Here is a 27991-nt window from a genome sequence, read left to right on the forward strand (position 1 = left end):
AACCGCTGATCCTCAATATGGTCACGGGTTCCCCCCAAAAAATATGCAAATCCTGCAGGGGGTTCACCGTATTTACCTTCTTAATGTGCCCTACTGATTGGGTGAGTGGGAAGCTATCGGGTTTAGAAACTCAAATCTCCTTTTCACACAGTAGAAACAGTTTGAAACCATTTATTCCAAGAAAATAAATACATTTAAAATAATAGCCCCGGATCAAAATAAACACTGAAAACATCTGTACATAGCAGACATGCACCACCACCATAGCTCGTTTGCATACAGTAAAAACACAGTAACAATCCTTTGCAATGTCATAATGTCCTCTAGAAAGAAGTACAGTATGTACAAGTTGTGCAAGCCTTGCAAAGTAAACTAAAAAAAGCCATACTCATGCAGCATTTGAAGAGAGAGTCACTTTCTCAGTTAAAGCCATTTTTGCAGGAAAAGTGTCTCGAGGAGCCACATTGCAGCTCACAGTGCTGAAGCTTTGACCTGCGCCGCTCCAGAAGCTTCAAACTTGGGCAGCTGAAGGCCGAACTTTCTCTCCACGCCTGCAAACGTGGCAGCCGCCAGACGGTATCCGCCTACGTGGTCCGCACTGACTGGAGGGAGGTCCTCCGATTTTGGAGCGGGAGTGGGCTTAGATCCCGATGGAAGGCTGGGGGGGGAGGGAGTCCGATTAGGGTTGAGGTGTTTGATGGACGTAACGCGCAATGGCGGTCAGAGTACTTACTGTCTGCCAAAGTCTATGTTAAACCATCTCTGCAGCAGTTCGTAGGTCACCAAGGTGACGCCGAACTGCGGTGAGGATCGGAAGACTCGAGCTAAAAGACATACAGGTACATGTGGAGGTTAATATTTCTGCAGATCCAAGATTGGTGTATAAAGTTCATATAAAACGTTTACATATCCCCTTTCAAATGTCAGGGTTTAGAAATAATTTCCAAAACTTGTTCCACCATTAATGTGAACAATAAACTGTACAACTCGTGGAAAAAAACTAAAAAAAAAAATTATTTTGATGGAGAAAATAAACAATGTGGTTGCATAAGTGTGAACACACTTATAACCAGTGATGTTGCTGTGTCAGAATGAACCAATCGTGTTCAAACATGTTAAATGGCATTCAGCAACCACCTACTACCATTTAAAGTACTGCTGATTAACCCCAAATAAAGTTCAGGTGTTCCAATAATAGTAACGCACTTATGTAGTGGTTTTCTAGGCACTCAAAGGTGTTTTACAATTTCACGCATTATTCATTAATTCCTCAATCACACCCTGGTGGTGGTTAGCTACTTATCGCCACAGTTGCACTGGGGTACTCTACCAGAAGCGTGGCTGCCATTCATTTTGGTCTTATTTTATACCATTTGAACAGGGGTGTCTAGACGTTTTATGTACTGTATATTCACTGTCCAATTGAGTCCACCAAGAAGTTTTTTCTTGGCCCATCGCATATTCTAATATTAAACATGGCCTGCATCAAAAAAGGTTTTGAAAAAAGTTAAACATGTTTAAAAACAGCATTTTTGTATTGAAATTCATTTTTAAAATTTTTATTTTTTAAGAAATTAATGGGGCAAATTGTAAATTTGAATGTTAAAGGAAATGTATTCAAAAATTGTTACAAAATTTAAAAATTCTTGGTCATTCTTTGAAGATCACACTAACACCTGTTTTGCGTTGTCACCTGAAACACCAAGCTAATTATTTTTTTTTTCTTGAAATATGTTTAAACACTTTGTATATGTTGACTTAAGGCATATTGAATTGGTTTTAGCATGTTTCAAACAAGGTGTAGTGGCCTCCCCGCTATTTTATTATTTTTTTTTTTTAACTACGCGGCCCTCGGTGAGAAACCCTGTTCTACATCATGGGTGGGCAAAGAAGGGCAACATACAGCCCACTCCATTCTTTAATTTAGCATTTACAATTATTATTTTGTGTTGCATCCTTTCTTCAGTTTCCCGCCCCTCCAAAATTGGTTAATGAAAATAGATTTTCAATTCATTTATCTCCTCTCTCTATAGTAAATGATAAAATGTTAGTAAAGTGAATGTTCCCTGTGCTTTTAACTATTAAATAAGGTGTTCTAACCAAATAAGAAATCAATGTGGCCTACCTCCCGCACCCTTCCAAAAGGCCCGGAAACCTTCCTCCTTGAGGATCTTTCTGAAGCAGTCGATTACTCCGTTGTACGTGGTCTGGCCCGCTCTGGCCGCCACCTGCAGTCTCGTCTTGATGACATCAGCGGGAGTCATGAGCGATGCTGCGGGGACACCTTTGAGGGAGCAATTGACAAGCAAGGAATCAAGTGGTGATTAATGCTCAGTTTGAACTGACACTGGCAGAGAGGTATGTTGGTGGTGAGCTCAATTCAAAACAAGCAGCAGTTTGGGAGATCGGAAACAATTATTCCCAAAAAGTCGGGAAGCGGTTTATTGCCACTCCCAGTTGAAGTTTACTGTTAAATATACAAAACGGACAATTACACCGTGTCCATTTAAAACAACCACATTGTTTTGACTTATTACCGTCTGTTCAGCTTAATGCTAAGAAGCAACTCAAAACGCCATAGACGGGCTAACCAATAACATCAATGTTGCATTCTTATAACCCTTTATCAACCGGTATTGGAACACAAATGGTGGAGCAACACGTGGAGAGACCATAACGATACAGGCATATAGTCTTTATCCTTTGCCAAAAATAACTATTGCTGCATCTTACTGGGGAGCTGTGACTGTCTCCTTGTACTGTATAGCCATGTCTGTTTTATACTGGCCAAGGCGTGCGCACCAGAAAGAGCAGTACAATGTCCATTGAATTAAAACAAAAAAAATGTGACTAAAATCATAAATTAAAAAACATTTAAAAGTCCCTAAAAATAAATGTACATTCTATTTAATTGTTATAAAGTGCAATATTATATAGGGCTATTTTTCTTGGGGGGGGGAAAAAAAAAATAAAATTCCCCATTTAATCTAGCAGAATTTTGCTATTAAACTGTTTGCATAAATATTTTTGTTTGAATATACCATACAATGTTTATTTCTTCTTCTCTTGGGTACGTTTTACATTAAACCTCAACTGGGAGTGACAGATTTACAGCTTGAAGCAACCAAGCTGTGCCTCTTTGGAGAACTGCGAGCAATGTGATATGTCTCCCATTTATTGACAGCGTGAGAACATGTCAAGGAATGTTTTTTGTATGTATTTGTATTTTTTATGTATTTTAAAAAGTTTAAATAAAGTGTGTGTAAAAAATATAAAAATTTTATATTTTGTTTTAACATAAAAATTATATGGTCTCTCTATATAGATTTCCACCGATGGTGGGTGGGTACCTGCAATGGCTCCAGCAGCGAGCAGCTGCAGCGCCCCCACTTTTCCTTCGTCATCTGCAAGCATCTCTTTGGTGTGGGCGTAAACAGGGAAGTAGATGGCAGAGAAGGGGATGTCCCTCAGGAAGCAGGCTTTAGCTCCCTAAAAGACAACAAATAAAAAGGATTATTTGGAATATGTGGATGCAGGATTGCTTAGTAGGCAAAATGGGGGGTGTAGTCTTGGCGATGAAGTGGTTTGGGAGCTGTCTTATTTCACCTAAAGGCAACTTTAATGTTGATGGAGCTAAAGCTCCCCAAGGCAGAGCCAGACCTCCGGAGAGACATCCATCACACTCTGTTGGCTATGTGCAGCTTCTGCCAAGAGGAAGTCAGCATTTTTCAGAACTTTCTCTGTGTGTGTGAGTTTTCTTACTAAGCCACACACAGTCTGCTCGATATCAAACTATGACTGCGTGACTTGGCCTGCTAGGAAAGCCACAAGAATGTGGAAAAGCAGCAGCAGCAAGTAGCAAGGAGTCCACACATGTTCGTTTGCGGCATTGTTTCATTTTGCTTGTACAACACAGTTTGGGAAAATTGCAAACAGGTCAAGTGGCTTTCATGTTTATGTTTGAAATTCCGATCATTCTCAATGCAGAGAGTGCAGAACAACAGCACAGTATTATATGCAGGAAACAATTGCTCATAGTAGCTAGTGACATGCATTGTGCCTATTTATTTCAATGTCAGTTTTTAGTTATACAGTATAGTGAACCCCTGCTATATTGCAGTTCATCGTTTGCGCCACTGGTATATCACGTTTTGTTTAATAGGTCATTGTTTATGGATTTTTACAGTGTACTCCCAGTAATCCAGACAATCATCATAAGGCGTGGCTGATAAATGATCAATAAATGATCAACAACATCCTGATTGTACCAGCCCCAGAGGACACACCCACTAGAAACATAAATCGGGAGACGCCACACCTAAAATCTAGAACTGAAGTCCCCTTTTGGATTAAAAGTGAAATGACTTCAACAAACAGTGTTCAGTTGCCTCGATTCTGCTCACACGCAGACCCGCCAATGTCAGGCCCATGCCATGTCATGAAAACATGCAAAGACAGAATTATGTAGATCTCAAATGTGGAGATACAGTGTTAAAACAGGTTTACACCATTGTGTAACATCAGTGGTTATCAGACGCAGTTGCACAGTTCCACACATCTTCACTTCAAATAGTCTGCTTGCGTGGCCAATTTAGAGTGTCTCGTTGTCGGCCGTGAATGCTCTTATGTCACGCTGAGAAAAGCAAGGAGTGGGGGAAATTTGTTTTAAAAAAAGTCCAACTTGACAGCCAGCGTGTCCATTGGAGCTTCGAGCTGGCGTGGCCATTTCTGAGCTCCTTGCTGTTGGCCACGAGTGCCTGCATCTCACAGACAGAAGGCAGAAGAGCAGGCGGTGGGGGGTTGACCACAAGCGTGTTGTTGCAGCGTAGAAAAGCCTGCGACCACCCGGTGGGATAAATTCCAGCCACCGAAGGATTTAAGCAGATATATTTTCCTGGCTCAAACGTAGTTATGTGTAGGCATAAGATGCTGGGTGAAGTAGCATCCATTTATCAGGTCGTAGAAGTGGTATTTTATATACTTTATACTTACAGGGTATATGTACTTTACAGGGTCCAAGTCTAAACGAAAAAAAAAAGCATCCTTTCTCAGTACCCGTGTGTGCCAAAAGTAACATGTAAACTCTTCATGTTTTTTGTGTTGTGTCCTCCTCTGCCCTTCTGTGACAGACAGCCCGGCACAGGTTTGCTGACCCACCTTGTAGAGGCCAAAGAAGCCCAGGTCTCGTACAACATTGAGGGCGCTGACCCTGGGGCCTGTGGTGATCTCTCCGGCCACCTGCAGGCGGATCTTTACGATCTCCAGAGGATTGGTGAAAATCACCTGGGAGCCTCCAGCCTGTGGGATACAACGAGGGGTGACTAAAGGTTTGCAAATAGAGCAGTAGTTCCAATTTTAACGCTTAAGTGACTTCACGCACCAACATGTGACGATGATAATGATGTGTAAGCATTTGCCCCTAATGGAATTTCATAAATTACGACAACACAAAAGCCACTTTTCATCCCCCGCTGCAGTTTCACGCTGTCAGGCATCGGCCTTGGGAGGAGCAGGAGAAAAAGCAGGCATTGATGGAGGAGCGACAGGGGTCAGGTCAGAGCAGACGCCGGGTGAGGAGCAGCCCTGGATCACGCTCGGAAGGCTGTGACCCTGGCACAGTCCCTCTGCCCCACCCACCTCCCCCGGGGCAGCTCCTGTGGCGGGGGCAAGCGAGCCAGCCCGGCCTTGCCCCGCACACTTCCCAAATTCACCCTCATTCCCAGGGGGGGGAAGCGCGCTGAATCACCCCTGGACGGCTCAGCCCGAGGCACGGCGCCCTGTGACTCAGGCACATTTATCACCCCCTCCCCGAAAAGCTAATCAGGCCTCAGGATGGCCGCTGGTGACATTAAGGGCAGGGGTCTTATCTGTAAACATCCGAGCTAGGATCTAAAAAAAGCTCGTGCGCGTTTAGTCATTTTTAAAGTGGAAGACGAGGAGGAGGGGGAGCATCCGCTGCTCTGAAGATGGATGCTCTCAACCCCTCGCTTTTATCTTCTTCATTTCTCTGATGCCAGGCATCATTTGGCAGCCTTTCATGGAGAAAAAAAAACATGGGGTGTGGTAAAATCCTATGAAGGACAGAAGTCCCCAGATGGGATGTAACCTGTACACGCTTTGTACAAGAAACATCCTGTGGTGTCACCGCCCATGTTGGCGGGCTTCAGGTATGGACGTCGCTGTCAAACTCAATCACAAATGAGCAAGGACCGGCTTCGTCCAGGACCCCGTAGGGCCTCTTCTCCAATTACACCCTGACAGGGGTTGCGACCCCGCGGACCCTGCGAGCAACCTGCGGGGCTCTTCTCCGCAGCCAGCCTGGTTTCTTTTAGAACCTCCGGCCAGCCAGTGGCTGGCAGGAAACACGCTTCTTGCATCTCAACTGTGGCATTAGATGCATACAATTAGGCTGAATTCACAACAATGCAACATGTATAAAGATGTAAAACCAGGATCCCCCTTCCTGTACTTTTATTCTGAAAACGTGCCGCAGAAGTTCACCTTGTGTACAGTTTACGTTGTCGATTTGAGGCGAAATGCCAAAGCGTGAATATGGATACAGTCACACTGCAAGTCAATTCAGATTTTTTTTTTTTTTTTGTACATATGTGACATGTATCTGATTTTATTCATGTCAATGTGAACAGTACAATTCAGAGTTATTAAAATCCAACACAGGCCTCTTTTGTATGTGGATCTAAATCTGATATGTATCCAATGCGACTGCAGTACGGACGCTCAGGTCGCGCTAATCCGATCGATACCTCATCAAAAAGCAAGCAACAGTCACAATTGTTGAACAAAACAAACGCGTGACAAGAAATGGCAGACAAAGGATCATAAAAGTCAGTGGTGAAAAGAAGATGCTTTAGAACAATGAATGGGCAGACTGATGAGTTCAAGTACAAAATTTCCACAAATCCATCAGGACGAGACCTACACACAGAGACATATTTACTTGCGTAAACACACTACACCACGTGATGTCATATTTTATGCACATGCGTGTCACTTCACGGACATTCCTTTCACAGCAGAAGTCTCATTTGGTTTTTTTTGGGGTTTTTTTTTATCTGAAGCGTTACATAAAAAGATTGAATTTAACAAAAAATTCAAATTGGGTCTCATGCTCTGCAATGTGAATGTGAAGTCAGGCAAATGTACCACTAAACCAATGAAATTATTTCTTTTTTTATTTTAGGGAAAAAAGGGACAGAAACTCCAGTATTAGTTTTGGCCTTTTTGTGCCATGTATGATTGGATGGATGGATGTCATGTTCCTTCACAGCCTGTGCTCTTAATGCGCTTATTAGTGAATTACTGTACGTACATACATTTGTGTCCCTACCTATTTGGGGCCAATTTTATTGACTCCTCTGTTCTGAAGTGGACTTTCCATGTCATTGTGTATTTATGTTTAGAAAAAAATGACATGTCTAAGGCTAATGTAGAAAAAAAAAAAAAACATCTTTTGTTTCAAAGTCGATTGCATCATAATGACCATGGAACAATGTGGGTGAGAGCAGTTGAGAACCCCTGTGATGACGGCGAAGGGGCAGTTGAGGGACTAAAAGCACAAATGAATAAAATACACGACCACATTACGTAAATGCACAAATCTAAGGTGACTCATTAATTCTGCCTTTACAAAGACAATAACGCTCCGTTTTGATGGACGCTGTCGGAAATGTATTCGTTTAACAGTATGTTTACTATTATTGAAGTTATAGTGTGCAGTTTTGCCTCAGTCAGCCAAACCAAAGGGACAAAAACCTTCTAAATATTACAAAAGGCTCTCAGTAAGTTGCAGTGCAGTTCAACACCACGCAAACAACCAATAATATAAATTAATACCTCAGGCTGTGTCAAATCAAATAATTGACATGAATGACTTTTAAAGGTAGCACATTTACTGTTTTGACCTATCAGTCATTATCCCCTTAGAGTTAAAATATAAATAACTGATTTAAGAATCATTGTTATACGTGTATCTGCATTTTTGATGGTATGATATGCAATGTTTACTTATTTAAGGAGATGAGCAAAGCCACTAGCAAAATGTAAAAGTATATATGAATGACTTGCAAATATTTAGGTCACATTGAATTCAACTTCAAACATTTCACATATAATGGTTCTTCATTTACCCTGCGGACTGAATATAAATATTAAAGTTGTGCTTACACATCCACCAGCTAGAATTTCAGCAGCCAGAGGGATGGAACCATCTACTGTGGTGAACTTGTCTCTGACTAAATCATTCATCTGAGAAGAAAGAGCAGGGGAGGAACAGAACAAAAAAGCAGATGAGACGTAATCCCGCCCTTGATAGCGGAGCATTAACATGAACTTGTGGTCGGCGGTGCGTCTTGATTGCAAAGAGCATGTTTTTTATCCACAAAGCCAGTTCTTCACAATGACTTGCCGTTAGCTTGATGGCTTTCTCCGGGGCCACGCCGATGATCTGCGGGATGAGACCTGAAAAATATTATTCATAGCGACCATTAGGAAAGTTGGCAGTCAGAGACAAAGTTAAAATTAACATGTAATCTTTGCAGAGAGAGAGCGAAGGGGAGGGGGGGGGGGCAATCTTGTTCACATATGACCCGTGCATATGTAGCGAAACCTTGGAGGGTGAACGCCTCCAGATATTAGGTTGTAGGATTCAAAATTAACATTTTCTGTAAAAATCTAAAGTTGCACAAAACATCAGTCGTCACACCACCCTCACGCATGGCATAATTTCATTGCAGTGAGCACACAAAGTTTAACTCCACAATTGTGTTATGCTTTTTCTTCAACATAAAGATAGTGGTGATGGCAAGAGAGGAAAATGTGATTATCATATGGCAAAGTTAAAGTAAATATTTACAAAAGAAGAAGAGATTGTACAACAGAAAGTGACCTGCGGTGCGCGCACAGTAATATCCTTTTGCAAATTCGGCACAGCCCCTTTTCCGGGTTTAATTTGACCTTACAGAAGATGAGGATTTTGATGGATTTGTGGATGAGGATTGATCATAAAATAACATGAGCACATTGTTAAATACTTCAATAAAGTACAACCAAACTCAGTTTTGCTCCCAATGCCTTTTTAAAAACATACGCTTTAGCGTGCATGCATGCTAGCGTATGTTTTAAGATAGGGTATGTTTTACCATGCCTGCGCCCAATAATGCGGTGCGCCTTATGTATGTGTTAAATGCAGAAGTAGACCCCGTACCTGAGACCGCACCTTTTAATACGGTGCGCCTTATGGTCGTGAAAATACGGTATTTTATTAAATTTGTTTTTTTTAGGAAAACAATCAAAATGTATTGCAAATTATGCTGCAGACCCCAAGTTACAGCTTGGGGACCCAAATTTAAAGCATAAGGATGACTTTAGAGCAAAGGGACTGGATGCTGATTAAGCGCTATGACCAATGCTCCACAGTCCACAATCTTATCCGTCCACTATTTTAGAACCAATCTTTCTTTGATTGAACTCTAATCTTTCAACAATATGTGGTTTTTGAAATGTTACGAATTTATTGATTGTGGAAAATCAGTGTGAATGCTTTGCACTGTTTCATCGTGCGTCCTTCAATCAAGGCAGCTCGCCTTGTGCAGGAGCTGCTGAGTGACTGCTACTGGGACGCTGCCAGCAAAAAAGGCGAACGCCTCCTTCTCAGAGTCAATCGGCCTCCTCCATCAAGTGAGGCGGAGGAGGAGGAGCAAAGCAACAAAGAGCTGTGTCGGCGGAGGCAGCAGTAGGTGGCAGTCTTGACTTCTTCCACATGAAGCGCCGAGTGTTGAGCCCTCAGCGCCATTATCACCATCCGGTCTGAACGAGATCACGCAGCGCTGCCGCTCTGCCGCTCATTGTCCTCTGGGGGGCTCGCCTTGGACATAATGAGAACGCGACCCCTGGGTGTTGCTTTATTCACCGCTGAAGCGGGAGGCCGAAAGGTTTCTGGTATCAATTAGCAAAGCGGGCCGCCAACATTAGCGCCCTGACGCTTCCTGATGCGTTCGAGGTGCTGCAGTTTGTTCGGCACTTGATGATTTTACACAGATAATAACAATGAGCCACTGGATTACCTCGGTAGAATCCAAAGAAGCCCTCATAGCGCAGCACTTTCTTGGCACAGTCGAAGCTGTTCTTGTACATGAGCTCGCCCACCAAGGAGCCTGTGGACCGCTGGTTCTGCATGCGAGTCTTGACCAGGTCGATGGGATACACAGCTGTGGCCCCGGTGGCTAAAAACCAAACATATTAGTCCATAACTGAATATTTGATGCTGTATTGACATGTAGGTTATGTATACAATTGCATGTACAACTAACTGGATGGCAGTGGCGGGCAATGCATTTGGTACATACCACCACTAACACGTTGGAATTACAGAAACCATCAATACTGTACAAAAACAATATACATAACCTGGAGCAGTTCATAAGCAATATGCATCTAATATGACAAACACATACTAAAATTAAATTAAATACATCATGCTTACAAGAGATGCTGAATGAATCAATGTATGCAGATCGCTACTGATGTGTTTAACTAATCGAACTTGACAGGTTCTGACCAACCAATCAGAGGGCAAACAATTGCTGACATCGTCAAGTGACAGCGCTCTGGCCCTGTGAAGATGAATTCGAAATCTGATTGGTTAAAGAAACCGTCCAATTGCAAATAGACTTTAAGTTACCTCCGTCAGCAAAAGGTGATTTTCAAGGCCCTGGGCAGATTAGATTGACACAGAGGTTGAAATCTGATTGCACAAAGAATCTAATATTTATATACAGTACTGGAAGCAGTGCAACCAAGATAAAGTAAATGAAAAAAAGATAATAGACTTTTGGGAAGAAATTAATACAATTCCATGGAAGAAAAATGTAGAATTAGGTCGTCAGTACTTCTGATAGTGTTTAGGCCAGCAGAGAAGGCCTTGCTCAGTTCGCATCTAAAGATTTAACTCCACGTGTGTCCCTCCATGTTTTGGGGGGGGTCTTGTGTTTTTAATTCTGTGTGTGTGTGTGTGTGTCTCTCTCTCTCTCTCTCTCTCTCTCTCTCTCTCTCTCTCTCTCTCTCTCTCTCTCTCTCTCTGTGCATGTTTGACAGAGCATTCGTCACTCATCATCAAAGTTAAGGGTGAGTACGTGTTTTATGCCAGTTAACTGTTTTTACCTTAGCATAACAGTTAAGAATGGTAAAGGGACTTTTAACACATTGTCTCTCCAGTTTTATGATGATGTTTGACCCAATTTCTACAACGTTTAATGTAGGAAAAACATTTTAAATAAAAAGAAACTGAAAATTGACCCACAACCTGGTTCAGATCATGTTCTCCTCTACTATAATCAAATACTGAGTTATTATTTTTGTTAAATTCTAGTGAGATTTTCCAAATTGTTTCATGAGTAACATTTTCATTGGTGTTTTCTTTGCTAGCAGAATTAAACGAGAACTAGTTTTGTGGAAGAAAGAAGAACCCATAATATTTTGATGGGGACACAGATATAGGAGGGTAAGGTTCCAGGATTTTTCCCACCTCAGTCGACAATTGTGATGCGGGGATTTTCCTTAATTTCTCAAAGAGAATAGGCCATATGTGAGTATCTGTGAAAAAGCCGAATTTCTTCCAGTTCAGAATTGTTCAGCCTCGGCAGAGATTTGCATTCTCCCGAGTACTGAATCAAAGAATCAAGAAGAGGGCGGGCGAGCAGTGGAATAAATCCTGCTTGCGAACTGCTCGATCAGCACTGAAGCTGACAAGCGGCTCATTAACGTCCAAAACACACGTGGTGGTTGCGTCCAGTTCTTTGATGAATGACGTCTGCTACGCTGATTTAAATTGTTTTAAAGCCACACACACAATCTGCTCCTATCTTACGGCCAGTTATGTCAGAGGTTGCTTGTATCAATTCCTCGCAGTGTAATTAGGCAGGGATTCCAGGGAGTGCGGTTCCGGAAGATTTGCGATATTCCAAAGGCTCCCGCACAATGCGGGAGCCTCAGATCGCAGCTCCTCGCCCCGCAGCACAATGGCCGGCCCCGGAATATCGGGCTCATCCGTCTGGCCGGCTAGAGTTACCCCCTCGGCGGCAGACGTGTCACTCACCTCCAGCAATTGAGCCCAGAGTGAACCTGTAGGCTGACTCCGCGACCTGGAGCCAGACGGGCCGGGACGATTCATGAGTATGCTGCGAGGGAAAAAGACAGCGGAGGTCAAATGCTTGTGGGGAGTAGAAATGACTCCGTAGGTTATTCAACTACAAAAGTGGATACAGTGTGGATGGAAAGAAGCTTAACATTGGGTAGGACAATGCCGTTCAGGATTTCGTATTTGACCACATGACCTGGAGTTTTCCCTCAGAAGCTACATGTGGAGGAACTCAAGTTCTTTTATTTTCACAAAGCATAATTTCTTTCTTATCTGCTTGCCTGGCTACATTTATGTTTTGATGTTGAAAGGTTTGTTTTCACAGCGGTGCAGGGGAACAGATAAGCCCCGCAAGCCTTTTCCGTGTTCAGATAAATATCTACAAGTGTGTGTGAGACTGTGTGTGTGTGTGTGTGTGTTAAAGTGGTGAGTAACTTCTCCCAGACATGAACACAACATATTGCTCCCCATCCCTCCTGCCAGATGCAGAGTTGCATGCTATCGAGATCCCGGACTTGATCAAAGGTTTAAAACAATTAGCGAGCTTCCGCTAAGGGAAGGCCTTGGAATCGTGGCATCACCCCAGAGGAATCAAATTCCAGACCTCTGAGACATCCCGAGAGCACCGCTGGCTCGGTAGCTCTGACCACAGCCCGATAGAGAAACATGTTATCCGATGACGCCACCTTCATCCCCTCTCAACTCCTTCATGCCATTAGCAGACCTCGCTAAAGGCCTCGAAAATCCCTGCCTTTTATCAGCCTGCAGATGTGAGATTGCAGTGGAGGAGAGCCTTTCATGGAGAGGTGCGACAATCCATTCCTTTTCTATAAATGTAATTACTCTACTTTCATCTGAGAGTTTAAGAAATGCACTTCACAAGGGGAGAAAAAAAATGTGGGCACTCTGCTAATTCACTTACGGAGCATCCTCTTTAGGTTTTTTTTTTTTTTTTATTTTTTTTTTTTTTTTGCTACTGTGCAACAAAGAGGAAAAAGTCTCGGAAGGGAAGACGCTCAGATAAAAGGCGTCAGAATGTGATGAGGTGTCAATCAGGCTACCTGTCTCTGGGCCTCAGCAAGGTGGTAAGGCATGTCTCCTTCTTCCAGCGGGGCTATCCTCTCGATGTCACTGTGGTTGAGCCGCCTTCACACACGACAGCAGGGGAGGCAACAGAATTAGGACAGGGAAAAGTGCAGCCCCGTGTCTCGTGATGTAACATTTTCCAGACACATTTTACTGGCTTGAACTTTGACATAACAGACAAACAGTTTGAATGCCACAACAAAGGTGTTTTAATAAATAAGCCAAACTCCTCATCATATTGCTTGTAGACCTGTTTTACTATGTTTTCCTTGTAAAGCAACCTGTGGAGCCATTTATTGGGCAATAACTTTTGCCTTTCCAACCAATAAACACAGCTATAGGTCTTTAAATTGACCAGAAATGGCAAAGAATTTGTTTAATGTGTGAACTCAACGATAAAAGTTCTAAATCTCTGGATCCAATGTCCTAGTACACTCTTTTTGGCTCAAACTCGCACTTAAGATTTCATCTTGAAAGTTGAATTGAAAAATGTTACGGCAAAATGCTGCTTGAATCTGCATGTTGGGGGGGGGGGGAAACTAGAATACAAAAGTACCTGCGTAATTATCTAATCCCTAAATGTGATTGTAAGTTTTTTTTTTTGAAAGTGTGCAAACTTTCAATAAATAGCCGCTTTTAATAAAAAGTGACCACTTTTAATATTAGTTGTGTTGAGTTATTTAAATTGTTCTCGTTTTTTTTTTTTTTTTTAATTAGGTTAGATAACCTTTATTATTCCCACAACAGGGAAATTTGCAAATATAATTTTACAATGGGGTTTGAGACATTTTGAGCGCAATTGCAAAACTATATAGTGTGCAGTATACCACGTGACAAGAGATTCGTATCCCATGCGCCTTCGTAGCCTCGAAATGTCGTATGTTGGGGCTTGTAAAATGGGGAACCCTGGACTGTATTTCCTCATATAGTGGCAGTGGGCAATTAATACAGCACTGCAGTGTGTATCAGGCACATAGTCGAGATAAGGTGTACTGCTTTACAGTAATGCAGGGAGCCTTTTATTTGTACAAATGCATGTTTATAAGCTTAAACGGCTGTATATTTTTTCCCACAAATAAGTGGCAGCTTTTGCACTGTAATGCTCCACTTAAACTCCACTATAAACTTCAGCTTTACAGATCCCTGGCCTGCTCTAGGCGGTGTATGCTGTGGTAAGGGACGTAAAGTCAGAGTAAAGGTAATTATAACCACTTAAACAAAAGAGAGTGTCTATTTCAGGTTCTGCATGTAGTTAAGGTGATTAATAGGTTGTACATTAGGTTGTTTGTTTAACATAAAAACATTACAGAGATTCTGCTCTAAAACTCAATTTTCCCATGTTGACATGTTGGAGGTTGTGGTATATTAATTTCCCAAAATCTTTTAACAATCTTGTTAGACCTAACATGTCAAAATTGAAGAAGGAAATACCCTTTTGGCCAATGCTGAGATCTCAGGAACTAATAAAAACAACAAAAAGGGAAAACGTTTATAAAAAAAAAAAAAAAAAAAAAAACACGCTGTCCAACACAATGAATTGGCGTGATACAACATTAATAATACTGTAAAACCTACCCCGAGTGAGTGTGGAGACCAGCTAGTTTGTAGAGGATGTCGATCTCCATTGGCGTGATCTGACCAAACCTATTGGCAGCATGGACAAACTCCTCTAAAATGATAAAAAGAGAAAAAGGGTGTCAATCCTCAAAAGCATCAAAGTTGACCATTTTGGTTTATCTACAGGATAGTATTTGCAAATACCATTCCTTTTCCAGTTAAATGAAAGGTATATATGGTGAACATGCTGTTTTCGGAAATTGTAGGTCATCAGCTACCTTTTTATGAAGGCAGTCCTTTAACATCAATTCATTATGCTTAAAAGAGACAAACGAATCTGTGATCTTTCCATTCCATGTTGTACATGACATAGTTTTCTGCGACTGAAAAGTGCAACTTATTTCAAGGTTTGCTGTTTCAAACTCAATTATTTGCAAATACTACAACGAGGGAGGGGACAGAAGTGGAGTATCTGAATAGGAAACACTGAGGAGTCGATGGTGGCTGACAGCACGACTATCAGTTACACAGATCTACATGTAGGGGGAAGTGGTCTGATTACCAGGTTAAACGTTTTCATTTACCTTAGTAATTTAGTGCTACAGAAAATGTTCCCTGTGTGGTCACTCACACCATTCTGTCAAGACAGTTGATCACACAGCTTCAGAACAAACTCCATGCTGATTATTATTCAGTCATGATGAGCGGCAGCACATCATGTCACTGGTGAGGTGGCGAGTTGGATCAGGACTACCTTTGGTGACCAGCGTGTCTTTATGTGTGCCGACGAGGGTGCTGTAAATCTTGCGGATCAGCTCCATGTTGTTGAGGAGGGCGTTAAAGGCGTTGAAGTAGGAGAAGCTCACCATGTGGGATGTACCTCCTCCAGCAGCCTGGAGAAACATCAAAATATGTCAAGAGGCCACGGTGGGCCTTTTTATTTTGAAGGTGGTTTCCCCATCTTAAACCAACATTTTGGTAACTGCCAACTAACTAATCAGGGACAATTTATTATGGTATTCTGTAACACTACTGGTTGTTGAAAACCACTATACTGCAGCGGAGAGCCACTCTGCAACAGAACTCTGTCATAGAGCAGAAAGCTGTTCAGTTCTCCCAAAGAAAACACTCCTCTTCACCCACCTATCAGCATATCAAACACTATGTTTAGCCCAAAAAGCAACCACAGTCACCTTAGCCTCATATGATAAAGTGGCAGGGCTGCAAAGGTCTTTACACGTCTGGTGGCAATTGACTATCATTTACAGTGATTATTTAACGACTGTATGTCAAAGGAAGGCTTTTGACTTCTGTGATGCCCAACGGCTGAAGCAGCTGAATTCCAACGTTCCAATGTCCTGTCATCCCTCTCTCCCTGTCCTAATTTTGCAGGAAAAATTCATTATCTGTAACAGTTTTGTAGTTTCGAAAGCTGCGTGTGTGTCACGCTTTCTTCTGCTAAATGAATTGGCTATCACATAGCAACGCCCACACAAACCATGAGGGAAACACAAACCTGATGGGAGTTTACCAAACACAACTGAATTGAAATGTACTGCTTGATGGAAACATAGCTTTATAGATTCCTCAACCTGCAACGTTAATGTACAATTGTACATGTGGTCCCAACCTTTTTTGCACCAGGGGCCAGTTCACGTAAAGACAGACCATTTAAACAGATGAACCATTACACTAGATGTAATTGTTGTAACGAGTGGGAGCTATGTGCTTGTTTCTCCCATCTTGGGGAAATCTTTTTTGTTTGAAAAGAACTCAAAGCCTTGTCTTTGAATGCCCTGTGCTTGGGCCGAAGCAGGTTTGATGGCTTCATTGCCTCATTTGCAAGCCTTAGACTGCCGATATTGTCTTTTAAATACAGCTTTCTTTTTCTTGGAAGTTGTACACTCTTCTTCTGTCTTATTAATTGGCCTGTGCTTCTTTCCGAGGAAGCTCTCCAAACGTTTTTTTTTTTTTTTGTGTCTGTTTTGCTAGCTGATCAAGATGGGCATTTTGACAGAGGCACAGGCAGATAAATGCACCTGATTTTCAAAATAATACATCTTTCAGATGACTCGGGGCCTCGTGTTTGGGGGGCCCCTGTCTAAACAGCTGCCATACAACGTTTTCTCCAACTCACAGAAACCAGATTCTCCTCCACAAATGGAGTCAGCATGTGGTGCCTGATGGTGGCCATGATGTCGCTGAAGTCCAAGGCCGTGATGGTGCCACTTTTCCCCTTGTCTTTTTGGGCGAAAGCCTGGCGGGCATGCTCCAGCTGCAGCTCCTACAGCAATGGAGGAGAGACAGGAAGAGAGCAAGTGGGTCAGGCTGACAAAAGGCGACGAGAGAGGTTTCCTGTGATGAGGAGCAACACACAATAAGTGAGCTGTGAAATGGAACCTTGAAGGGGAAAAGCGTAATAATGTCACCGTTGCGCAGATGTGAAAGTCATCTGATGTGACAGTGAGAGACACTGGCTTTGGTAATCACCATGTCTCTCTGGAGACTAATGGAAACCATGTCTCGAAAAGCCAGATCCTGGAACAGAGAGGAGCGCTCATTGAGCCGGTGTGCGTGTGCCTGCGTGCCGTGTGTGTGTGTGTGTGTGTGTGTGTGTGTGTGTGTGTGTGTGTGTGAGAGAAATGATTCAATATGACAAGCATGCAATCAGAACGGGATGCAGAGGAAGGGTGACCGCGGGCCAACGTCTGCTGTCAAAGTTCATGTAACCAGAGCATCACAGAGCCACGTCACCGCAATATCCAGCTGTTACTTCCTCTTTGCACCGCTTCTCATAACCTAATCAGTGGATTGTGGTTCAATAATTCTTCTCTCAATGTTTGACCATTAGTTTGAGACACACGCTACGATTGGATGTCTCACAAATAATTAAGAATGGCCACAAGTTGAGGTTTTGCGTAATAATATCACCACCACGAGGCGGCAGTCGCCAGTCCGATAACAGATGACTTCTTATTTAAAGGTAGGTTAAAAAATAAAAAAATAAAAATGAACCCGTCAAGTATGATGAAACAAAAAGTTGGTCCTGCTCACCGTAGGACCGCCCAGCTTTCTGCCTCAGAACATGTACGCAAAACATTTTAGGTTGAGCTTTAACAGTACAGACGTTTTGTTTTTTTAGCTCCTCATAGAATAATGGGGATCACTACAACTGGTGTCCCCTTTGCTGTCGTTCCGGAAACTAGAATGTACAGCGTTGTGCAAAAATTCCATTAAATGCTGTTGTTGGATACGGCTGCTGGGTTCTGGAGGCTCGAATGGCACACTACGTTTCGGCCCACGGTCTACCACGGATGCCAGTATGTTCCCACCTGGCCCGTCACCTTTCTGATGGGGATTTAATGTTTGTCGCGTTCTGTCAAGGGTTTCTACGTATGAAACGTGGACACCGGGCAACTTTGGACCACATTTGTCGCTTCGGCAGTCGAATGTAGCTCCCCTGCCTTGGCCTAGCCCCAGTGTCGGCATCAGCACGGGAGGGGTCTCAATAAATGTTTGATTTTTCTGTCAACAAATAATTCACTTGTCCGTCTCTACCAAAATCGGCAAAAGATGAATTCAATGATTGTTTGTAGCGGTTTCTAATTGGGGTTATCCGTAGCCGTTTCGAAAAGATAATACATCATATCAAGAACTTGCTTGTTGATATGAACTTTGAAAGAGAAATCTGAAAAGTAATTTGTGGAATGCAGCATGATAGCAACTTTGTGACATTTAAGAACACACATCGCTGTCTCACTACTACTAAATCAACTTAATTGTCAGTTTACAGAGAGCCCCCCACTATTACACAAATGGCACAAATCTAACCCCTAAAATGCGTACAGTATAATTGCCTATATTCATACTTTAAACCCTTGATATTCCACAAACACTTTCATGTCATTTCCAACTCATCTTACAATATTACCCTAAAAAAAAAAAATGGCTTACAGATGATGTGACTTCGATCAAATAAATCCGGCGGCATCTTGTGGCATTACAGAAAGCGCAAGCGGGTGACATTTTCAGCAAATAGCTGTTATAGAAAAAAAAAGAAAATCTGACTGGGTGAAGTTGTGAATGGTGAACTGAGAATATGCGGGGGATTTACTGTACACTGAAAACTAAATACACCCAATATCTTCACTACTACTACTATGACTTTTGAATGAATTGAAATACCATTTAACAGTGTTCACAGATCTGGATGGATAGACGGAAAGGATATTTTTACCTGCAGAAACTGGGTGAATTCTGAGTAGCTGAGGTTCTTGCTTCTCCCATGGCCAAAGTGTAGCCTGATGAACTCACAGTCCCAGTTGAAGGGAATGTGATGATGGACAGTAGTCTGGCTGAAGATGTCACGGACATTCTCTGAAAGTGTGAAATGCCAGTCAGAAGCAAAGGGGAGAAAAAAAAAAAAAAAGGGCTTGCGCGAAGAGGCTGTGTATATTGAGAATGTTCTTCTTTGTCAGGTGCCTTAATGGATATGTTTTGCTCAAATAGAACAGTGCAGCAGTTTATTTGTGGTTTCAGACATGTTTATTTATACTCTTAGAGAAAATGTTAGTGAAGGCGCATTCTTCCGGCCTCCGATGAAACTTTAATCATTCAAGCAACAGGCGTCGATCCTACACTACAACATATGATTTCTGATGCTTTGGCCACTTATAAGTGCCTATATTGGAACTTCGAAGGTCCCATGCCCCTGAAGTTGGATAATTTAGAATTTGACTCAAATATTTCAGGAAAAATAAGCCTCTAAAGTTCCACAACGATTGAGACGAAGTTCAATTATGCACAACGACAGACAAAAGACCTTTGCGTATCTTACAGGACTTCAGCTCACTGAGTGTTTTTCTTTTACCCTTTTTTGTGTTCTTTTGTGACAGTGACAGCATGGAAGAAAAATGCCGATCACGTCCATTTAACCGGAAACGGAACTTACTGCGACCTATAGAAGTAGTGCTGATTTTCTGGCTGCTCAGTACCATATGGCTAAATTGCAATAACGCAACAATAACAATAATAACAAAAGAACTTCATGTACTGTACACTGGGCGGTCAGATTCATTCAGTCTTTATGTGGAGAGACTCACCTCCCTAATACAAGCTCCCTTGGAATATTCAGCACTGCCACGTGACCGTTATGGGTGAGTACACAATTAATTCTTGATAAATTTGATTATAAAGTGGGTGACTTCTTATTGAACATGTATGACTGTGAACAATTTAGTTATTTAGAAACTGTTTTTACCATAGGAAATAATATCCAAAATTTAAATATAGCATTGCCCTCTAAACACCCAAAATTTGAAATGGCCTCAGAAAAAAGGAGAAAAAGGGAGCAATTAGTTTTAACATAGCAACCTCTAGCTGCAGCTAGATTTAGATCATTTGAATACATGTGTGCCCTCATGTGTCCCTTGCAATGTAGTACTGAAGCCAATTAGTACAGTATTAGAGACACATGTATCGCATAATATCATCCACGCTAGATAATAAACAGGCGCTGCCGCCACACATACCTGTAAAACTACCATGTACATACCGAAAGAAATGTTCCCCGTGCCGGTCTTGTCGAACAGCTGAAAGGCAACGATGAACAGGGCATCTGGGGCGCATAGAACTGACTCAAAGGCCAGAAACTCCTGGAATGAGATCAACCTGTTGCGACAAAGTTGATCTACTTTACAGTTGGTACGGAACGTTAGCAGACCCCCTTAAATTTTTCACTCTTTGTTCTATTGCAGCCATTTTTTTTTTTTTTTTTTTACAATCATTTAAGTTCTTTTTTTTTTTCCTCATTAATGTACATACAGCACCCCATTGTGACAGAAAAAAAATGTAATTGTTGAAATTTTTGCTGGTTTATTAAAAAAGAAAAACTGAAATCTCACACAGCCATAAGTATTCAGACCGTTTGCCGTGACACTCCTATATTTAACTCGGGTGCTGTCCAGTTCTTCTGATCATCCTTGAGATGGTTCTACACCTTCATTGGAGTCCAGCTGTGTTTGATAATACTGATTGGACTTGATGAGGAAAGCCACACACCTGTCTATATCAGACCTTACAGCTCACAGTGCATGTCAGAGCAAATGAGAATCATGAGGTCATAGGAACTGCCTGAAGAGCTCAAAGACAGAATTGTGGCAAGGAACAGATCTGGACAAGGTTACAAAACTATTTCTCCTGCATTTAAGGTTCCTAAGAGCACAGTGGCCTCCATAATCCTGAAATGGAAGACATTTGGGACAATCAGAACCCTTCCGAGAGCTGGCCGTCCGGCCAAACTGAGCAAATGGGGGAGAAGAACCTTGGTGAGAGGTAAAGAAGAACCCAAAGATCACTGTGGCCGAGCTCCAGAGATGCAGTCGGGAGATGGGAGAAAGTTCTAGAAAGTCAACCATCACTGCAGCCCTCCACCAGTCGGGGCTTTGTGGCAGAGTGGCCCGACGGAAGCCTCTCCTCAGTGCAAGACACATGAAAGCCTGCATGGAGTTTGCTAAAAAAAAAAAAAAAAAAACACCTAAAGGACTCCAAGAGGATGAGAAATAAGATTCTCTGGTCTGATGAGACCAAGCTAGAAATTAGCCCAGCCAGAGCCTTGACTTAAACCCAATTAAGCATCTCTGGAAAGACCTGAAAATGGCTGCCCACCAACGTTCACCATCCAATGTGACAGAACTGGAGAGGATCTGCAAGGAGGAATGGCAGAGGATCCCCAAAACTAGGTGTGAAAAACTTGTTTCATCATTCCCAAAAAGACTCAACGCTGTATTAGCTCAAAAGGGTGCTTCTACTAAATACTGAGCGAACGGTCTGAATAGTTATGGCTGTGTGATATTTCAGTTTTTATTTTTTAATAAAGCTTCACAAACGTCAACAATTCCGTTTTTTTTTCTGTCAATATGAGGTGCTGTGTGTACATTAACGTGGAAAAAATGAACTTAAATGATTTTAGCAAATGGCTGCAATATAAAAAAAAAAAAAAAAGTGAAACATTTAAGGGGGTCTGAATACTTTCCGTACCCACTGTACATACACTTAATAAACATCTCCACAATCAAATGACTTCCAATACAAATGCTGTATGAAAAGTTCTATCTTTACATGGAAAATACAAGCGGTCCTCGGTTTACGACAGTTACGCTCCTAGGGTGGCGACATAAACCGAATTTGTACGCGAGTTGGAATGCACTCTCTCTCACTAACCACTTATGCAGTAGTAAAGTCATATTACAATTAATAAAAGGTATGAACAAAACTTCTAGCCCATACTTGTAAAACCATCAAGTGGCACTGTCGGGCCACCACGTACCTTACAGACCCTGGCCTGACCGGGCCAGTACAACTTTCTTAAACAAATACCATGAAATCAACACATTCTTGCTGTTTCACATGCAAAACAACCAACTAAACATGAGTAATATTTTCTTGGGCTGAAATAAGACCGTATAAAGACATGACAATCATTGAAACTTATCGTATTATTTCATGAATGTACAGGGCCAGTACCGGTTCTGACAGGGCCACCACAACTTGGCTCATGGTGGCCCTCCTCAAAAGGGCTTAATGTCGGGCGCTGCATTTCTCTGCAATTGAAATCAGTCAGAATCATAAACATAACTGACAAAGATGGCCATTCACCGAGTATACATTACTCATATGCAACATGGTCAGTGCTTTATCTTAGGCAGAGCACAAATGTGAGGTATTAACACAAATTGTTACTTTGGTCACGTGAAATTACAGTATGTCTAATATATACCATACCTAAAGAATGATTTGAAACCGGATGTCACAGTCTATAAACAAAAAAGCCAATTACATTCTGATGACTGAGTAAAAAGGGACAAATGAGAAGCCAACTGTTAGCCTAAGAGTATATATTTATTGCAGTATAGCTTATGAACTGATACGATAAATGTGTGATCCTCATTCAGCAGGCAGCATGTATGTCAATTCCAATCTACACCTCATTTAAATAATAATCATAAGCCAGCAGCTGTCCTTGACCACAGCAATGTCGCCGGCCATGATAAATATAACCTAAAAATGAAATTCAGAGGGCAGAAATATAACAAATAATAGCATGTACAGGTAGATATTCCTCTTATCATTATGTACTGAAACAACATTTATTTGCTACACCAAGCATACACTTTGTCTAGCCTACACGTTAGCATTTCTATCTCATTCATCCACATTAAACTAACTACCGGTCTAATAAGTGTGTTGCGAGCCGATAGTGTGATGATAGTGTGATAGTGTCTGTGTAATTTGTGTAACTAATTATGTAGTAGTTCATTCAGTGTACCTGTGCAATCCAAAATTATTCATACCATGGGCAATTTAAAAAAATAAAATAAAAAAATAAAAAAAGGGAATATTTTATAGTCATCTTGAACACAATTTCTAACATTATTGTGCTACTTTCTTGTGTCTTCTCCTGCAAGAACAGTTCGGGCATTTTTTTTGGTTTTGACTTTAGCTTTTTTTTTTTTTTTTAACTCCGATCCATTCTGCTGAGAACTGTCTCTCATATTTTGAATGATATATTGTGAAGTCACTAAATATTGGACGATACTCACCCATCTTTGGTGGTGTCAGCCACTCCAGCTATGAGGCCCACAGTTTTGGGGTTGTGTTGCGGTTGCGTTTGCAGACCGAGGTAACTTTGCACAAAGTCTTTGGGTGTCATGTAATGCTCCCCATCCTCCACCACACTGGCATACTGCGCACACGACAAAAGATGCACTTGAAAATGTCCACCTTTACCCAACATCCATTTAGATATTTAGAATCAGGTCATGGTGGGCAGAATAGACCAGGTGTCCCTTTGCCTGGCATTCCTGGTCTAATAAATTGCTACTGTAATTGGCATGTGAAAGTAATACAATGAGAGTAATGTAAAATATCCATGCATGAATATTTAAAAAAAATATATATTCCCATTTGATCTGTAAATATTTAAACTCTTGAGGGGAAAATACTGACTCATCATGGCTGTTTTTTCAACAGAGTTTGGACAAGGGCATGAGTAGGATAAAATCAAACACCCATTACCATAAAGCTGTGTTTCCTGCCATTCATTTTTAAATGCCAGCAGTGCAAGTCATAGCGTATCCCACCTCATGTCCCTCTGAGGTTGCAGTATTGTCTTTCACGAAGCAATACAATTGAACTGTGACATAGTTACGATGAAGAGGCAACCTTAAATGATCCCCTGCAACTGTTCCAAATGTAGTAGGAGGGGCTTCTCACTCTTGATTGAGTTGCTCTCATTGGTCCTTACCATGCTGTAAGAGACTCAGTCAGACCACAAGAACATATAAAGGGCAGGGCCTAGTGTCAGAGAGACCCCCATCCATTCCTATGAAAGATGATCAGCACTGCAAGTAGGACATCCCAAAATACAATTGCGTGTATGTTCTGAGTCTACGCAGCCTATGTTTCATTGACACAGGGAGGTTCACTCGTTCCTATCTCGTCTACAGTGAGAGTCGATGAGGACACATTTGATTGTGAAGCAGTAAATCACACGACTTTGCAGTATCATGGCCATACTTGCATATACATTTCCAGGCTTCCTTGCTCATTAGCTGATAGTCACTAGGTAACGCTCAAGTCACGTCACACAAATCACGTGTTTTTAACTTTATCATATGTGTGAAGTTTGAGGCTGAGAATTCTGCCTGCGGAAAACCAAAATCTGTTTGTCTGCAGTTACTTTACTGGTATTTCTTCGTCATAATAAACGTTGATATTCATTTTCCTATACAAGCAATTCACTCAGTTTCCCAGCCCAGCGCAAATTGCCTGTCGCCCAAAGTCAGCTCCAGCTTACCGGCGACCCTAGTGAGCATAAGCAAAACAGAAAGAGAAAATGGATGCATGGAGCTTACTGCTCTGAGGTTCTTCAAGACCGAACTCATCCAAGCATGCCTTCACATGCCTTTGCGCACCACTGCATGGTCAGCTTGGAACAGAAACGGGCCTTCCCCAAACCATCACCACAGTTGGAAGCAGACAACTGTCCAAAATGTCTTTGTAAGAACAAAAATAAAGATTCAGAGGAACTAAGTGTGCCTGACCGATGACCTGATTATCAGGTCCATTGTGTTTATTTGTAGAAATGAAGGCAGTAGTGTAATCATCATCTAAATGCTATTTGGGTGCTCGAGGATAACACAGAGCTACTTTATGCCACTCGCGTGAGAGTTGAACCTGCAATCTATGGATACAATGCGACTCTTACATTCAGATCACGCTTGGTTTCAACTACGGTAGAAACGCTCAAGACACATTAGAATCCGAGCAAAATTTGTTTACGTCAAGTGAGTGGAAACATTTAAATCGCATTCAAAGCACTAAGACGCGAGCAAAGCTGTGACTTTGCAGTTTGTCATAACATATTACTGTACTATTTGAAGGGGTTACATTCTTTTTACACTTGGTTTTTCAATTAAAGTTAAAATATGCATGACCGTTGGACTTGTAACAAATTATTCTATGCTTTTCTAAACAGGAAAGGTATAGGATATGGAATTCGATTGGGATTTTGCCTCCATTGATAAAGCATGAAATGGTTTATCAAGCAGATGGGAGTGTTTATTGAACAAAGGTACTTTAATCCAAAACGCGAGGAGAAAACAAAGGACAAGCCAAGAAGTGTCACGGCCGTGTTGTCTTTCAACACTCTGAAGCAAAAATATGCACGAGCCAGCACTACAATGTTCTAAACTTGAAACCTCAAACAACCTTTCAGACTTGCAGTCCATTTTAGAGTCGGGGTTGGGTTTCAAACTGGAGCAGCGATAGCTGAGGGAACACAAGCGCCGCATGAACTGGCATGGCAAAAAAAGACTCGAAGATCGCAGAGCTGAGCCAAGAAAGGCAGAAAGGGCTCAAGATAAACAGAAACAGCGAGGGTGGAGCATTTCATGCCAAGTGTTTTCATTAATTCCATCCATTGCACTACGCTGAATTAACGTATCAAGTGAAAATATTAATTCCCGGCAATTTATGGCTGTGCTGCGTTTTCTCCATCACATTATGTATTGTTTCTATTCAGTCTCACAGTAGGCCTCAAGTAGTTCTTAATCAAATTATACAGGCAGTCAGAAAGAGCTGGCAGTAATTAACTCTTCCACCTGAATGTGTAGCGCAAATTACAGTCAGCCCTGTTGTGGTAGAGTGAAGACCGTGTGGAGACTTTAAGGAAGTTCGCACTCCAAAATCTGTGTGTGCGTTTGTGTGTCTCAAACAGATACGCTAACAGACACATGTCAAACTCAAGGCCGGCGAGCTGGATCATTTTGTGACCCACTGAAGCTAATACAGAGCGTCGACTTAATTTGACATAAAACAACAGCAATTGGCATATATAACGATAACTATAATCTATTGCAGGGGGTGATTGTGTATAAGGCAGTGGTGCCTTAAGATATGAGTTTAATTCATTCTGTGACCATGCTCTTAACTCAAAACACTTCTCAAATCGTCTTTCCTCATTGACATTGATGGAAATGCCATTAATCCGTTCCAGCCTCCCCCAAAAACAACACAAACGTTTGTCATGTGATTTTTAATAAGGGAAAAAAATAGCACTATAATAGTTAGTTACTCTATAAACATAGTAATAACATAATTAAATAGAACATAAATCATGATTAAAGCATTGCGATTGCTTTTGGTGTGTGCGACTTGGCCATCGGGGGCAATATAATACAGTCATGGAGACACAAACAAAGAAGACTACAGTAAACCATAGTAATATGAGTTGTTTTTCACAGAGGATAAAGAAAATATGCCTGAGAGTATAGTTGTATTGTCTGTCTATATCTGTGGATGCACCATTTGTGTTCCCATACATTGCTTAAAGGGTTATAACACCAGGACTATTGATGCTATCCATTAGCCCATCTATGGCATTTTGCATCGTGTGTTAGCATTAAGCAAGTGTAAGGCAACGTTATGTGGTCGTTTTTAAAAGTTACATGCAAGAATTTTTTCCGTACATTTGATATCCTTTTATCAGGTTTGCAAGAGTTCAAGCTTTCACTTTCACTAATTCGACGAGCTCCATTTCCCTAATGTACTTGTTTTGCTTTTGCATTGTCATTTATTATTATATTAAGTACCCTATGATTTCAATGGTCCGGCCCCTTCCACATCAAATGAGGTTGTATGCGGTACCTGAACTCCAATGAGTTTGACACCCCTGCTCTAAGGGAAACTAGAGTATATCTAGCGATGTGCTCCACGACAAAAAGAAGTTTTAACACGCGTGCACCATCAGCTTTGCTTCATTATTTAATATCTACTCAATAGCGAGTGTCATTCGGTTTTGAAGCAGCTCCAAAATGAGTCAAAAGTGACCTTTAAGTAAAACGATGTGACCCATCACACAGATGACAGTACACATCCTCAGCAAACCACAAACTAACCACAAAAAAAAAATCGGTCTTACCTTCAGAAAAACTGCCTTCAACTCATGGGGGTCGGCTCTTCTTGTCATCTGCACCTGGAACACACAAGCCGAATTTTACACACTGTCGGCTTGCATCTTCAACCCGAAAGTGGTTCAACCGGTTCATCAATGAACTTTTTGCTCTTGCGATTAGCTCGGATTCTAGCGAAGCCAGCACGGCGGGACAAGTCCCAAACATCCCCGGAGAGGCGACACGACCCTCGAGGCGGGAGCGAGCCGTCGGGCCGAGCGGCGAAAAAGCAAAACAAAATCAAAACAAAAAAAACGTCTTGTTGTAAACATGACAGCCGCGTCGAGACGTCTGCGAGAGGCCCGGCAGCGATGCGATCTTCATTTAGTGTGGCGGGGGAGGAGGGGGTCCGCCACATTTCCGACTCACGCCCTAAACGCTCCACAATCCCCGCGGATGACAGCGGAACACACACGCTCGCGTCAGCGTCTTTTTAAAGTTAATATCTGATAAGAAGTAGTGACGGAGTCACCTTGACCGCCATGCTGGGTGTGACGTCAGCTGTAAGGAAGTAGCGCAGGCGCCGACTGGATGCAGTACAGTACGCAAGACATCCGAATCCTGGACGCGGTTCCTTCCAGGGCGCTGAGACTGACACGGCGGAGCAGTTCCTGTTTGTTGGGTTCAGACGAAGACACGTTACGCCTGTGAACGGGCGCTTGCCAGAAGCAGGAAGCGCGGA

At 42.0% G+C, this 27991-nt stretch overlaps 1 protein-coding gene across 2 annotated transcripts; it reads right to left on the reverse strand.

The window, feature by feature from the left end:
• Positions 1 to 155: 155 nt before the first annotated feature.
• LOC133411104 (electrogenic aspartate/glutamate antiporter SLC25A12, mitochondrial-like) lies at positions 156 to 27980 on the reverse strand. 2 transcript variants are annotated; one of them, XM_061693011.1, is made up of 18 exons: positions 27782 to 27979; positions 27279 to 27332; positions 23398 to 23540; positions 20352 to 20467; positions 19035 to 19174; positions 16935 to 17081; positions 15552 to 15690; positions 14816 to 14909; positions 13216 to 13300; positions 12113 to 12194; positions 10083 to 10241; positions 8426 to 8478; positions 8185 to 8265; positions 5158 to 5298; positions 3351 to 3489; positions 2126 to 2284; positions 734 to 824; positions 156 to 658 (listed from the first exon to the last, which is right to left on the reverse strand). In XM_061693011.1, the coding sequence occupies exons 1-18, from the start codon at positions 27791 to 27793 to the stop codon at positions 472 to 474; spliced, it is 2022 nt and encodes a 673-aa protein (XP_061548995.1). In that variant the 5' UTR covers positions 27794 to 27979; the 3' UTR covers positions 156 to 471. The 2 variants fall into 2 exon arrangements, with proteins under 2 accessions (XP_061548995.1, XP_061548996.1); XM_061693012.1 differs by lacking the exon at positions 5158 to 5298 and having other exon boundaries at positions 27782 to 27980.
• Positions 27981 to 27991: the final 11 nt, after the last annotated feature.

Source organism: Phycodurus eques, chromosome 12 (assembly GCF_024500275.1).
Source record: "Phycodurus eques isolate BA_2022a chromosome 12, UOR_Pequ_1.1, whole genome shotgun sequence".
In the NCBI taxonomy this organism is placed as follows: domain Eukaryota; kingdom Metazoa; phylum Chordata; class Actinopteri; order Syngnathiformes; family Syngnathidae; genus Phycodurus; species Phycodurus eques.

What these genes read in the sequence shown, in the direction of transcription:
- LOC133411104 (XM_061693011.1), bottom strand. An exon ending in GCTGACACCACCAAAGATGG is followed by an intron (nt 20,468 to 23,397) that starts GTGAGTATCGTC and finishes TTGTCGCAACAG; the next exon opens with GTTGATCTCATTCCAGGAGT. An exon ending in AAATTCTAGCTGGTGGATGT is followed by an intron (nt 5,299 to 8,184) that starts GTAAGCACAACT and finishes TGTATCCCACAG; the next exon opens with GCTGGAGGCTCCCAGGTGAT.